This window comes from Salvelinus namaycush, chromosome 16 (genome assembly GCF_016432855.1).
Source record: "Salvelinus namaycush isolate Seneca chromosome 16, SaNama_1.0, whole genome shotgun sequence".
In the NCBI taxonomy this organism is placed as follows: domain Eukaryota; kingdom Metazoa; phylum Chordata; class Actinopteri; order Salmoniformes; family Salmonidae; genus Salvelinus; species Salvelinus namaycush.
This window is the reverse complement of record NC_052322.1, coordinates 46,807,611-46,819,913: the sequence shown is the minus strand read 5'-3', so window position 1 is coordinate 46,819,913 and position 12,303 is coordinate 46,807,611. Positions and strand designations below refer to the sequence as shown.

At 44.0% G+C, this 12,303-nt stretch overlaps 1 protein-coding gene across 1 annotated transcript in view; it reads left to right on the top strand.

Moving 5' to 3' along the window:
* Positions 1 to 2,102: 2,102 nt before the first annotated feature.
* LOC120061514 (ER membrane protein complex subunit 1-like) overlaps positions 2,103 to 12,303 on the top strand; it is a 36,123-nt gene continuing 25,922 nt past the window's right edge. Inside the window, exons 1-11 of the mRNA XM_039011406.1 lie at positions 2,103 to 2,260; positions 2,757 to 2,884; positions 3,023 to 3,088; positions 3,658 to 3,751; positions 3,924 to 4,052; positions 4,345 to 4,471; positions 4,765 to 4,920; positions 9,033 to 9,206; positions 10,505 to 10,576; positions 10,722 to 10,820; positions 11,694 to 11,790. Of these exons, the coding sequence (XP_038867334.1) occupies positions 2,118 to 2,260; positions 2,757 to 2,884; positions 3,023 to 3,088; positions 3,658 to 3,751; positions 3,924 to 4,052; positions 4,345 to 4,471; positions 4,765 to 4,920; positions 9,033 to 9,206; positions 10,505 to 10,576; positions 10,722 to 10,820; positions 11,694 to 11,790 (1,285 nt within the window). The 5' untranslated portion in view covers positions 2,103 to 2,117. The remainder of the gene's footprint in view (positions 2,261 to 2,756; positions 2,885 to 3,022; positions 3,089 to 3,657; positions 3,752 to 3,923; positions 4,053 to 4,344; positions 4,472 to 4,764; positions 4,921 to 9,032; positions 9,207 to 10,504; positions 10,577 to 10,721; positions 10,821 to 11,693; positions 11,791 to 12,303) is intronic.

Below are 12,303 nucleotides of genomic sequence, written 5' to 3'. Positions count from 1 at the left end.
GCGATGCTCCCCATCCAACCTGACAGAGCTTGAGAGGATCTGTAGAGAAGAATGGGAGAAACTCCCCAAATACAGGTGTGTGCTGAGCTTATAGCGTCATACCCAAGAAGACTTGAGGCTGTAATCGCTGTCAAAGGTGCTTCAACAAAGTACCTGTTTTTGGTTTGTCATTATGGGGTATTGTGATGTCATTATGGGGTATTGTGATGTCATTATGGGGTATTGTGATGTCATTATGGGGTATTGTGTGTAGATAGATGAGGGGAAAAAACAATTGAATAAATGTTAGAATAAGGCTATAACGTAACAAAATGTAGATTCTATTGAGGTCACAGAAAATGATTGATTGTTTGTTAAAGTAATAATTCACTAAACAATTGTATTTAGGAAGAACCCTTCACAGAGGGTTATAAGAAGAACCCTTCACAGAGGGTTCTAGGAAGAACCCTTCACAGATAAAAGGGTTCCAGGAAGAACCCTTCACAGGGGGTTATAAGAAGAACCCTTCACAGGGGGTTATATGTAGAACCCTTCACAGAGGGTTATAGGAAGAACCCTTCACAGATAAAAGGGTTCTAGGAATAACCTTTCACAGGGGGTTCTAGGAAGAACCCTTCCCAGGTGGTTATAGGAAGAACCCTTCACAGATTAAAGGGTTCTAGGAAGAACCCTTCACAGGGGGTTCTAGATAGTACCCTTCACAGATAGAAAAGGGTTCTTGGTAGAACCCTTCAGAGGGTTCTAGGTAGAACCATTTTGGAGGGTTCTATGAAGAACCTTTAGAGGATAAAAGGGTTCTTAGTAGAACCCTTCATATAGGGTTCTAAGCATAACCATTCACAGATTGTGCTAGGAATAACCCTCTATGTAGGGTTTTTCATAGAACCTGCTTAGAACCCTCTACGAAGGGCTCTACCAAGATCCCTTTTATCCTCTAAAGGTTCTACCTAGCACCAAAAATGGCTCCCCTATGGGAACAAACCAAAGCACATTTTTTTCTAAGAGTGTATATCTGTCATATCTCTGACATAAGGATGTGTGATGTGATAAGACATTCTCATCAGCATTTACTAAATTAATCTGACACTAGGCTACAGAAAGAGAAGGTGTTCTAGGCCAGTAAGGTGTGGGTAGCTGACATTAAGGTGTGAAAAGCCCTTGCCTGTCAGGCAGCCATTTTTAGTAGCCATTTTCACCTACACACAATTCAGGGACCAGAAGGACCAGACTACTGGAATTCTTTACATTTTGGTTATCGGTAAAACATATTAAAAATAATTAACTTGCCCAATGGGGCAACCACAGAGCAGGCTCAACTTGCACGACTGTTCAGGCCACTTACCCCGGGCAATAGGGCCACTTGGGTTAAATGCGGAAGACACATTTCAGTTGAATGCATTCAGTTGTACAACTAATTGGTGTACCCCCTTTCCCTTAATGTAAACCCCTTTATGGACCTCCAGCACAGTTACAGTAATACTATCACTTATAGTGGTAATACTACTATACCACTTGACCTGGTTCAAATACTATACAAATATTTGTTCAAAAACTTTAAGTGTTTACTTGAGTCTGCCTGGAGTGCCAGATGGGCGGGTTTTTACAGATTTGGGACTTTTCTATTGGTCTATTAAGCCAGGCAAGTTCAAACCAGGCACATATCAAAAATTAAGTATTTTAAACCCAGGTCTGAATAACATAAAAGATAGGCTGCAATATAAGTTATATTAAATTCTGAAAAATACCATTACCTGGGCGTCGGTGAGTGGGTGGGTGTGGGTGTGGGTGGGTGGTTGGTGTCAGCGCCAATAGTCCTCTCACCATCACAATCCAGCTCGGTAGATGACGGTAATGCACCTTATGTGTTAGTTTACACATCGCCAAATGAAACGAAGAAGAAAATCGACCCGGAAGGGATTATTACATGGGTTATCAGAGACGGAAGAGAAAGCGAGACACCCCACTCTCTATTTTATTCTGGTTACATTTACAGTCAATGAAATAAGCAGACCAGACCCAGCTGCTATTGCATTGGTGTCCATGGGAGAACCACCCCTTTAAGCAGATCGGAACTGACCATTTTTTTCAATGGTTAACGGCCTGAGTGAACCGTCTTCATGTTTCCACCATCTTTGAACGTTACCTTTTCTAAGAAGCCATCTGTTAAAATGGCTAAGCTAACGTCTTTATTTGTAGTCTTATTTTCTTTATTTTGCATTAGTGAAGCTGTTTTCGAAGATCAAGTTGGAAAGTTTGATTGGTATGTAAGCTAGCTATTTAACATTGAGAATGTCCATTGATTCAGCTGTGCAGCTAGTGAACGTAAGCTAATGCTATGTGCTAACCATTGACAGCGTCAGATATGGTTGATCATAGACATAGGCGAAAAAGGCAGTAGTGGTCCGGGGTTGGGTTCACTCAATAGTTAGCCCTGTCATGTCTGCACCCGGTCTCGACAGTCTCTTGTTGGAATATATAGCTAATCATTCACGAATGTAAATGTATGTCGAGATTGCTTCCTCTTCTTTAATGGGGTTAAGGATCAATGAGGGAAGGAGACCCGTTTCCCCAGATTTGTCCCACTTGCTCCTTCTTGTGATCAGTGTATTTGCAGATATGATACTGTCTCCAAAATGCCACAGTAATGAAGATGATTATGTACATTAGTGATTGATTAATTAAAGTAAAAATAGTTAGCTATATTTCAACAGAAGACTGACTGTTAAAAAAAATTATTCCCCTTTTTGTATTTCCAGGAGACAGCAGTATGTGGGGAAGACACTCTTTGCCCACTTTGAGTCGAATACACAGTCATCTAAAAAGCTGTTTGTCGCCACAGACAAGAATATCTTTGCCTCTTTCAACTCCAGGACTGGAGATCTCCGTGAGTATTTGTAATTCACATTACAGTACAAATATGTTTCTAGCTTTTCTCTTTGACTCTGAAATCTGTGACAAAAAAAATTATAAAAAAATAAATTGAGTTGCATAGAGTTAAATATTGTTCATTCTGACTTTACAGTTTGGAGACATGTGGACAAGACCGGACCAGAGGGAACCATAGACACATTTCTGCTGCATGGACAAGGTGACTACAGCCTTTTAGAAGTTTGTTGTAGACTTGCCTAGTTTCTTGGCCTAGCCAACAGAACCGTGTTGTACACAGTCAATTATATTGGCTTTATCTAGGCCTATGTTCATTTTAAGATTCTGCCTTCATCTTTGACGGTGGATATTTGACTGTTTTTACGTGTTCTCTAGATGCTCTGACAGTGGATATTTGACTGTTTTTACGTGTTCTCTAGATGCTCTGACAGTGGATATTTGACTGTTTTTACGTGTTCTCTAGATGCTCTGACGGTGGATATTTGACTGTTTTTACATGTTCTCTAGATGCTCTGACGGTGGATATTTGACTGTTTTTACGTGTTCTCTAGATGCTCTGACGGTGGATATTTGACTGTTTTTACGTGTTCTCTAGATGCTCTGACAGTGGATATTTGACTGTTTTTACGTGTTCTCTAGATGCTCTGACGGTGGATATTTGACTGTTTTTACGTGTTCTCTAGATGCTCTGACGGTGGATATTTGACTGTTTTTACGTGTTCTCTAGATGCTCTGACGGTGGATATTTGACTGTTTTTACGTGTTCTCTAGATGCTCTGATGGTGGTTGGAGATGGTCGTTTGCTCCGTTCCTGGGACACAAACATTGGCGGGCTGAACTGGGAGGCCGTGCTGGATACTGGCAGGTGTGTGTGTGTGTCTCTGTGTCTTCGTGTGCAGATTACCTGTTTCTCATTAACTGTAATTTTATAGCTGAGAGACACTCAATAGAAATGGACATAATTTATTTTAGGGTTAGGGTTATTTTAGAGATTTCGACAGATGACTAACTGCTCATAATGTCTCTCTCTATTTCAGCTTCCAGGCTGCGTGCTTTGTGGCCATACAGGACACCGTAAAGCATGTGGCAGTACTAAAGAAAGCTGCCATCTCTCTCCACTACTTATCCAATGGACACCAGAAATGGGTGGAGAACCTGCCTGACGGGTAGGTACAGTAGGACACTGGTGCTGTCTGCGACCAGACATGGGTTCAAATGGTATTTGTTTTTATTTCAAATGATTTAGCTGCACTTGGTGACGCTTACCTGACGCAATGGAGCCAATCAAATGTAGCCAAAAGTGCAAGCCCCGCCCACAAAGGCTGAATCAAACACTCAAAGTATCTGAAATATTTCAAATAGTATTTGAACCCAGTCTATAGCACGTAGGTAATATGCAGTTCATTTCAGGACTGTGTAAAACTGATCTACTAATTATTTTCTGTACCCCCCCCACAGTGATGCAGTCCAGTACCAGGCAGTGTACTCTGGGGGAGAAGAGGAGCTCTATGTGTTGGGGGTGGTTCCTAACTCTCACCTCACTATCATAGCCTACAGCCTAGAGGATGGAGAGATCACCAAGCAGGTAACTGCTCTACAACTGTCATCAAACCTTCATTGGTAACCATTTAAAAAAATTCATGAAGGTATCACGAAAGGGCCTGTTTTTCAGAGCCAGATTAAGCCTAGTCCTGGATTTAAAAACAAAAAACATCTCCTTTTGAGCATGCTTTTTCAGTCTAGGAGGAAACGGAATCTGTGTCTGGGAAACCAGCCCAAAGTGTTACTCCTCCGTCAGTATCTACACTGTGTCTGTTGGTCCACTGTAGCCTGTACACTGTGTCTAACCCACTGATTCCTGTCTGTCGTTGTCCTCAGAGATCAGTTGAAGCTCCATGGCTGTCCAGTGTTGAGTCCAGCTGTGTGGTGGTTGGTCAGGGGGTTCTGATGTGTGTGGACCCCGCCACTTTCGCCCTCTACACCCTCCCTATACAGGCTGAGGAGACTCCAGAGTTCAGCCAGATCCTACTACAGGTACTGTAGCTGTCTCCCACCGCCACAACCGTATCGTTCAGTGAGCCAGCGCTTGATGGCAACAGATATGTTTGAAACTGAGAGACATAACATGCGATTGCAGAGGTTAAAGTTGTCTGTCACTGCGACAGATTTCCGTGATATGGAGTAAATCATTTTTCTGGGTTTAGAAAACCCCCACTCCAGGCCACACTTAAACTTCTGAAACTAGATTTGAAAGTGTTTGTATATATATATATATATATATCACAAATGCTTTAAGTCCATTATCATGTATGTGATGTATGTGATGTATGTGATGTATATGATAATGGACCTGTATATTTTCTATTAACTGATCCTTTTCTAGCCTGCAAATCGATTTTGACAAACAAATCGGTCATTAAAAAAAATCTGAGCGGTCTTCCGTTAAATTTCAAAATCCCAATGTGTCTCTTGAGCCAAAAAGTTTTCCCGCCGATCTTAAGTTTCAGTCATGGGATTTGTTTTTGTTGCTTTAACTTCTGTGATTTTTAAAGGAACTCCACTCAAAAAATGTTATTTTTCATGATTGTAATTTTTTTTCATTAGTCCACTATTAAAACATTCCCAAAATGTTTTGCATGTCAACAGTCAAGTTTTCAAGATGTTGGACTTTCAAGACACGAAGTGTCAGTTGCCACATCATGATGCCTCATATGATGCAAAACACATCCTGATGATGAGTCAAGTGACACTTTGCATCTTGAAAGATCAACGTCTTGAACTTGACTGCTGCCGAATGTATCAACAGTGGACTACACCGTCTCCCGTCAAATGGCGACATTCATCCCTCTACCGATTTGTCAAAAAAAATTATTGTTTGCTCATCTGCCTAACACTAGTTCCTAGTTCTGAAAATCACTCTGTTCTCAGTAGCTATGACGCACTGGCTACTACGGCAAACCATCCTCAACCAGCTGAGCAAACCATCCTCTATCAGCTGAGCAAACCATCCTCTATCAGCTGAGCAAACCATCCTCTATCAGCTGAGCAAACCATCCTCGACCAGCTGAGCAAACCATCCTCGACCAGCTGAGCAAACCATCCTCGATCAGCTGAGCAAACCATCCTCGATCAGCTGAGCAAACCATCCTCGATCAGCTGAGCAAACCATCCTCGACCAGCTGAGCAAACCATCCTCGATCAGCTGAGCAAACCATCCTCGATCAGCTGAGCAAACCATCCTCGACCAGCTGAGCAAACCATCCTCGACCAGCTGAGCAAACCATCCTCGATCAGCTGAGCAAACCATCCTCGATCAGCTGAGCAAACCATCCTCGATCAGCTGAGCAAACCATCCTCGATCAGCTGAGCAAACCATCCTCGATCAGCTGAGCAAACCATCCTCGACCAGCTGAGCAAACCATCCTCGACCAGCTGAGCAAACCATCCTCGATCAGCTGAGCAAACCATCCTCGATCAGCTGAGCAAACCATCCTCGATCAGCTGAGCAAACCATCCTCGATCAGCTGAGCAAACCATCCTCGATCAGCTGAGCAAACCATCCTCTATCAGCTGAGCAAACCATCCTCTATCAGCTGAGCAAACCATCCTCTATCAGCTGAGCAAACCATCCTCTATCAGCTGAGCAAACCATCCTCGACCAGCTGAGCAAACCATCCTCGACCAGCTGAGCAAACCATCCTCGATCAGCTGAGCAAACCATCCTCGACCAGCTGAGCAAACCATCCTCGATCAGCTGAGCAAACCATCCTCTATCAGCTGAGCAAACCATCCTCGACCAGCTGAGCAAACCATCCTCGACCAGCTGAGCAAACCATCCTCGATCAGCTGAGCAAACCATCCTCGATCAGCTGAGCAAACCATCCTCGATCAGCTGAGCAAACCATCCTCGACCAGCTGAGCAAACCATCCCAGATCAGCTGAGCAAACCATCCTCGACCAGCTGAGCAAACCATCCTCGACCAGCTGAGCAAACCATCCTCGACCAGCTGAGCAAACCATCCTCGACCAGCTGAGCAAACCATCCTCGACCAGCTGAGCAAACCATCCTCGACCAGCTGAGCAAACCATCCTCGACCAGCTGAGCAAACCATCCTCGACCAGCTGAGCAAACCATCCTCGACCAGCTGAGCAAACCATCCTCGACCAGCTGAGCAAACCATCCTCGACCAGCTGAGCAAACCATCCTCGACCAGCTGAGCAAACCATCCTCGACCAGCTGAGCAAACCATCCTCGACCAGCTGAGCAAACCATCCTCGACCAGCTGAGCAAACCATCCTCGACCAGCTGAGCAAACCATCCTCGACCAGCTGAGCAAACCATCCTCGACCAGCTGAGCAAACCATCCTCGACCAGCTGAGCAAACCATCCTCGACCAGCTGAGCAAACCATCCTCGACCAGCTGAGCAAACCATCCTCGACCAGCTGAGCAAACCATCCTCGACCAGCTGAGCAAACCATCCTCGACCAGCTGAGCAAACCATCCTCGACCAGCTGAGCAAACCATCCTCGACCAGCTGAGCAAACCATCCTCGACCAGCTGAGCAAACCATCCTCGACCAGCTGAGCAAACCATCCTCGACCAGCTGAGCAAACCATCCCAGATCAGCTGAGCAAACCATCCCAGATCAGCTGAGCAAACCATCCTCGACCAGCTGAGCAAACCATCCTCGACCAGCTGAGCAAACCATCCTCGACCAGCTGAGCAAACCATCCTCGATCAGCTGAGCAAACCATCCTCGATCAGCTGAGCAAACCATCCTCGATCAGCTGAGCAAACCATCCTCGATCAGCTGAGCAAACCATCCTCGACCAGCTGAGCAAACCATCCTCGATCAGCTGAGCAAACCATCCTCGATCAGCTGAGCAAACCATCCTCGACCAGCTGAGCAAACCATCCTCGACCAGCTGAGCAAACCATCCTCGACCAGCTGAGCAAACCATCCTCGACCAGCTGAGCAAACCATCCTCGACCAGCTGAGCAAACCATCCTCGACCAGCTGAGCAAACCATCCTCGACCAGCTGAGCAAACCATCCTCGACCAGCTGAGCAAACCATCCTCGACCAGCTGAGCAAACCATCCTCGACCAGCTGAGCAAACCATCCTCGACCAGCTGAGCAAACCATCCTCGACCAGCTGAGCAAACCATCCTCGATCAGCTGAGCAAACCATCCTCGATCAGCTGAGCAAACCATCCTCGATCAGCTGAGCAAACCATCCTCGACCAGCTGAGCAAACCATCCTCGACCAGCTGAGCAAACCATCCTCGACCAGCTGAGCAAACCATCCTCGACCAGCTGAGCAAACCATCCTCGATCAGCTGAGCAAACCATCCTCGATCAGCTGAGCAAACCATCCTCGATCAGCTGAGCAAACCATCCTCGATCAGCTGAGCAAACCATCCTCGATCAGCTGAGCAAACCATGCTACAGCTAGCTGCCTTAGTGCAAGCTAGTTTGAACGGTCATACGCTAGCTAGTTTGAACGGTCATACGCTAGCTAGTTTGAACGGTCATACGCTAGCTAGTTTGAACGGTCATACGCTAGCTAGTTTGAACGGTCATACGCTAGCTAGTTTGAACGGTCATACGCTAGCTAGTTTGAACGGTCATACGCTAGCTAGTTTGCCAGCTTGTTGATGAAGTTGTACGGAACCAAAGTTATGGGACTGTCCTCAAAACAATCAGCATGTATCTGACTGACAACTGGCTCTGTGTCTCTCGCTACTTTGGAACATTTGGCCAACGTGATGACATCACAGAGTCAGCTGTAGAACTCAACGCACCAATCACAGCAGAACAGAATGAAAACTCATTTGGGAATTAGCGAGAACTTCACTACACTAGCTATTCAGAGGGAGTATATAGCGTTTGTGAGCTGGCGTTGTTGGCATCCCTGCCTTTTTGTTTCATATGGGCTGATTTTGAGACTGGTTCAGCTAGCGAGCAGACGCTAGCTAATGTTAACGTGTTAGCAAATTTCCATTGTTTTTGAGTGGATTTTTCCTTTTAAATCCTGTGAAATACCTTGTGGATTAATTATCACATTGATGCTATTGCTTTCTGAGTGGAAACGAATGACCAATGTCTTTCTGTTGCTTCATTTCCTACTCTCTTCCCCCCCAGTCTCTGGATCTGAAGGTATCCCCAGGCTTCCAGCCCGTCCTGGTGTCCAGCCAGCCCCACCCGGCCCGTTCCCCCCTCTCAGAGTTCTTTCTCCAGCTCGGAACAGACCACCACGTCCTGCTGCAGCTCAATGCTGATGGATACACCATCGCCCCACTCAGAGACTTCCAGCCGGTACACATTCATTCATTCATTCATTTTTGTTTATTCAATATAGTTGAATTCAATAAACTTAATTCATCCCAGAGAGGCAATTATTAATGTCACTGACCATAAACCGTATCTACCTATATACCGTATCTACCTATATAGTAAACCGTATCTACCTATATACAGTAAACCGTGTCTACCTATATACAGTAAACCGTGTCTACCTATATACAGTAAACCGTGTCTGCATATATACAGTAAACCGTATCTACCTATATACAGTATACCGTGTCTACCTATATACAGTATACCGTGTCTACCTATATACAGTATACCGTGTCTACCTATATACAGTATACCGTATCTACCTATATACAGTAAACCGTGTCTACCTATATACAGTAAACCGTGTCTACCTATATACAGTAAACCGTGTCTACCTGTATACCGTGTCTACCTATATACAGTAAACCGTATCTACTTATATATAGTGAACCGTGTCTACCTATATACAGTAAACCGTATCTACCTATATACAGTAAACCGTGTCTACCTATATACAGTAAACCGTGTCTACCTATATACAGTAAACCATATATACAGTAAACCGTATCTACCTATATACAGTAAACCGTATCTGCCTATATACAGTAAACCATATATACAGTAAACCGTATCTACCTATATACAGTAAACCGTATCTGCCTATATACAGTAAACCATATATACAGTAAACCGTGTCTACCTGTATACCGTATCTACCTATATACAGTAAACCATATATACAGTAAACCGTATCTACCTATATACAGTAAACCGTATCTACCTATATACAGTAAACCGTATCTGCCTATATACAGTAAACCATATATACAGTAAACCGTATCTACCTATATACAGTAAACCGTATATACAGTAAACCGTATCTGCCTATATACAGTAAACCATATATACAGTAAACCGTATATACAGTAAACCGTATATACAGTAAACCGTATATACAGTAAACCGTATCTGCCTATATACAGTAAACCGTATATACAGTAAACCATATCTGCCTATATACAGTAAACCATATATACAGTAAACCATATCTACAGTAAACCATATATGTGAGTTTGATTACTGCTGTATTTTCTCCCAGTACTACAAGTCTCTCTGGATAGTGCATCTGCTATGTAGCATACAGTATATTATTAGACTATTTACCCTTTCAACCTGGATAATATTGGACCTCAAATGTGGTTAGTTGGAAGGTCAATGAAGCTGAATGAGTTCTAAGTGAACATAATAAACACGTTTCCATGTTGTGTGTTTTACAGTCGTTCTTAGTCTCATTTGCCACTACGGGGGAGAAGACTGTCGCTGCCGTCATGACTCCCAAAAACGAAACCGTGAGTCGTCATCGTGTCTCTTGAGTTGTCTAAAAATCTAAGTATTGCGTCATGCATGTGATCCATATATATATATATATATAGTAGTTTAATTATACTGAGGTAAGTAACCCGTTGGTTATCTTCCTTGCTGTTCTCACTCCAGGCTTGTGCTATCAATCTGTTCAGCGTCGACTCCGGTCGCAGGCTGTTGGATACCACTGTCATCTTTCCCCTGGATCTTAACGGTGGGAAACCACACAAGGTGAGTGTGTCTGTATGTTGGAAAATCAGGTTTTGGGTAGTAAATATGGGTTTGACACATCCAACCACTCGCTGACAGAGAAGTCTAAAGGAAACACGGCTGGAATCTACCTAATGTAGGGGTGCAGGACGGCGATCAATCACATTTATTTATAAAGCCCTTTTTACATGACCAGTTGTCACAAAGTGCTTTACGGGTGTCTCACCCTGTAGTGTCTGGTGTCTCACCCTGTAGTGTCTGGTGTCTCACTCTGTAGTGTTTGATGTCTCACCCTGTAGTGTCTGGTGTCTCACCCTGTAGTGTCTGGTGTCTCACTCTGTAGTGTTTGATGTCTCACCCTGTAGTGTTTGATGTCTCACCCTGTAGTGTCTGGTGTCTCACTCTGTAGTGTTTGATGTCTCACCCTGTAGTGTTTGATGTCTCACCCTGTAGTGTCTGGTGTCTCACTCTGTAGTGTTTGATGTCTCACCCTGTAGTGTTTGATGTCTCACCCTGTAGTGTTTGATGTCTCACCCTGTAGTGTTTGATGTCTCACCCTGTAGTGTTTGATGTCTCACCCTGTAGTGTTTGATGTCTCACTCTGTAGTGTTTGATGTCTCACCCTGTAGTGTTTGATGTCTCACCCTGTAGTGTTTGATGTCTCACCCTGTAGTGTCTGGTGTCTCACCCTGTAGTGTCTGGTGTCTCACTCTGTAGTGTTTGATGTCTCACCCTGTAGTGTTTGATGTCTCACCCTGTAGTGTCTGGTGTCTCACTCTGTAGTGCCTGATGTCTCACCCTGTAGTGTTTGATGTCTCACCCTGTAGTGTTTGATGTCTCACCCTGTAGTGTTTGATGTCTCACCCTGTAGTGTCTGATGTCTTCCCTCCCCAGCTGTACGTCCATGCCTTCCTGAAGAAGGACGACTCTGTGGGCTACAGGGTCCTAGTGCAGACACAGGACCATGCTCTCACCTTTATACAGCAGCCAGGTATGTGTACACACACACACACACACACACACATTGGTTTTGCTATCCTGTGGGGACCATACAATTGATTCCCATTTAAAATCCTATTTTCCCTAACCTTAACTCTGAACCGAACTCCTAACCCTGATTGTAAACCAACCCCTTTAAGCCTAAAATAGCCTTTTTCCTTGTGGGTACTGCGAAATGTCCCCACTTGTCTGAATTTTCCTTGTTTTAGTATCCTTTGTGAGGACGCACACACACACTAGGGATTTGTCTGCCATTGTAATCTTTGTGTTTTTTGGGGTCGGCCTAAATCCAAGCAGTGTAAAAAGCGCTCTCGGTGTGGAAACGACAAATCAGATATCAAATATGTAGAAAATATAATGATCTAGATATGTTTTTTTAATATCTTTTGAGAACTAACAAAAGACAGTCGGAGAATTGAAAATTAACAAAACATTTATTAGTATTTATTTTGTTATTATGTTTCTGCAAAAGAACACAGCATTATTCATGGCAAAATACATAGAA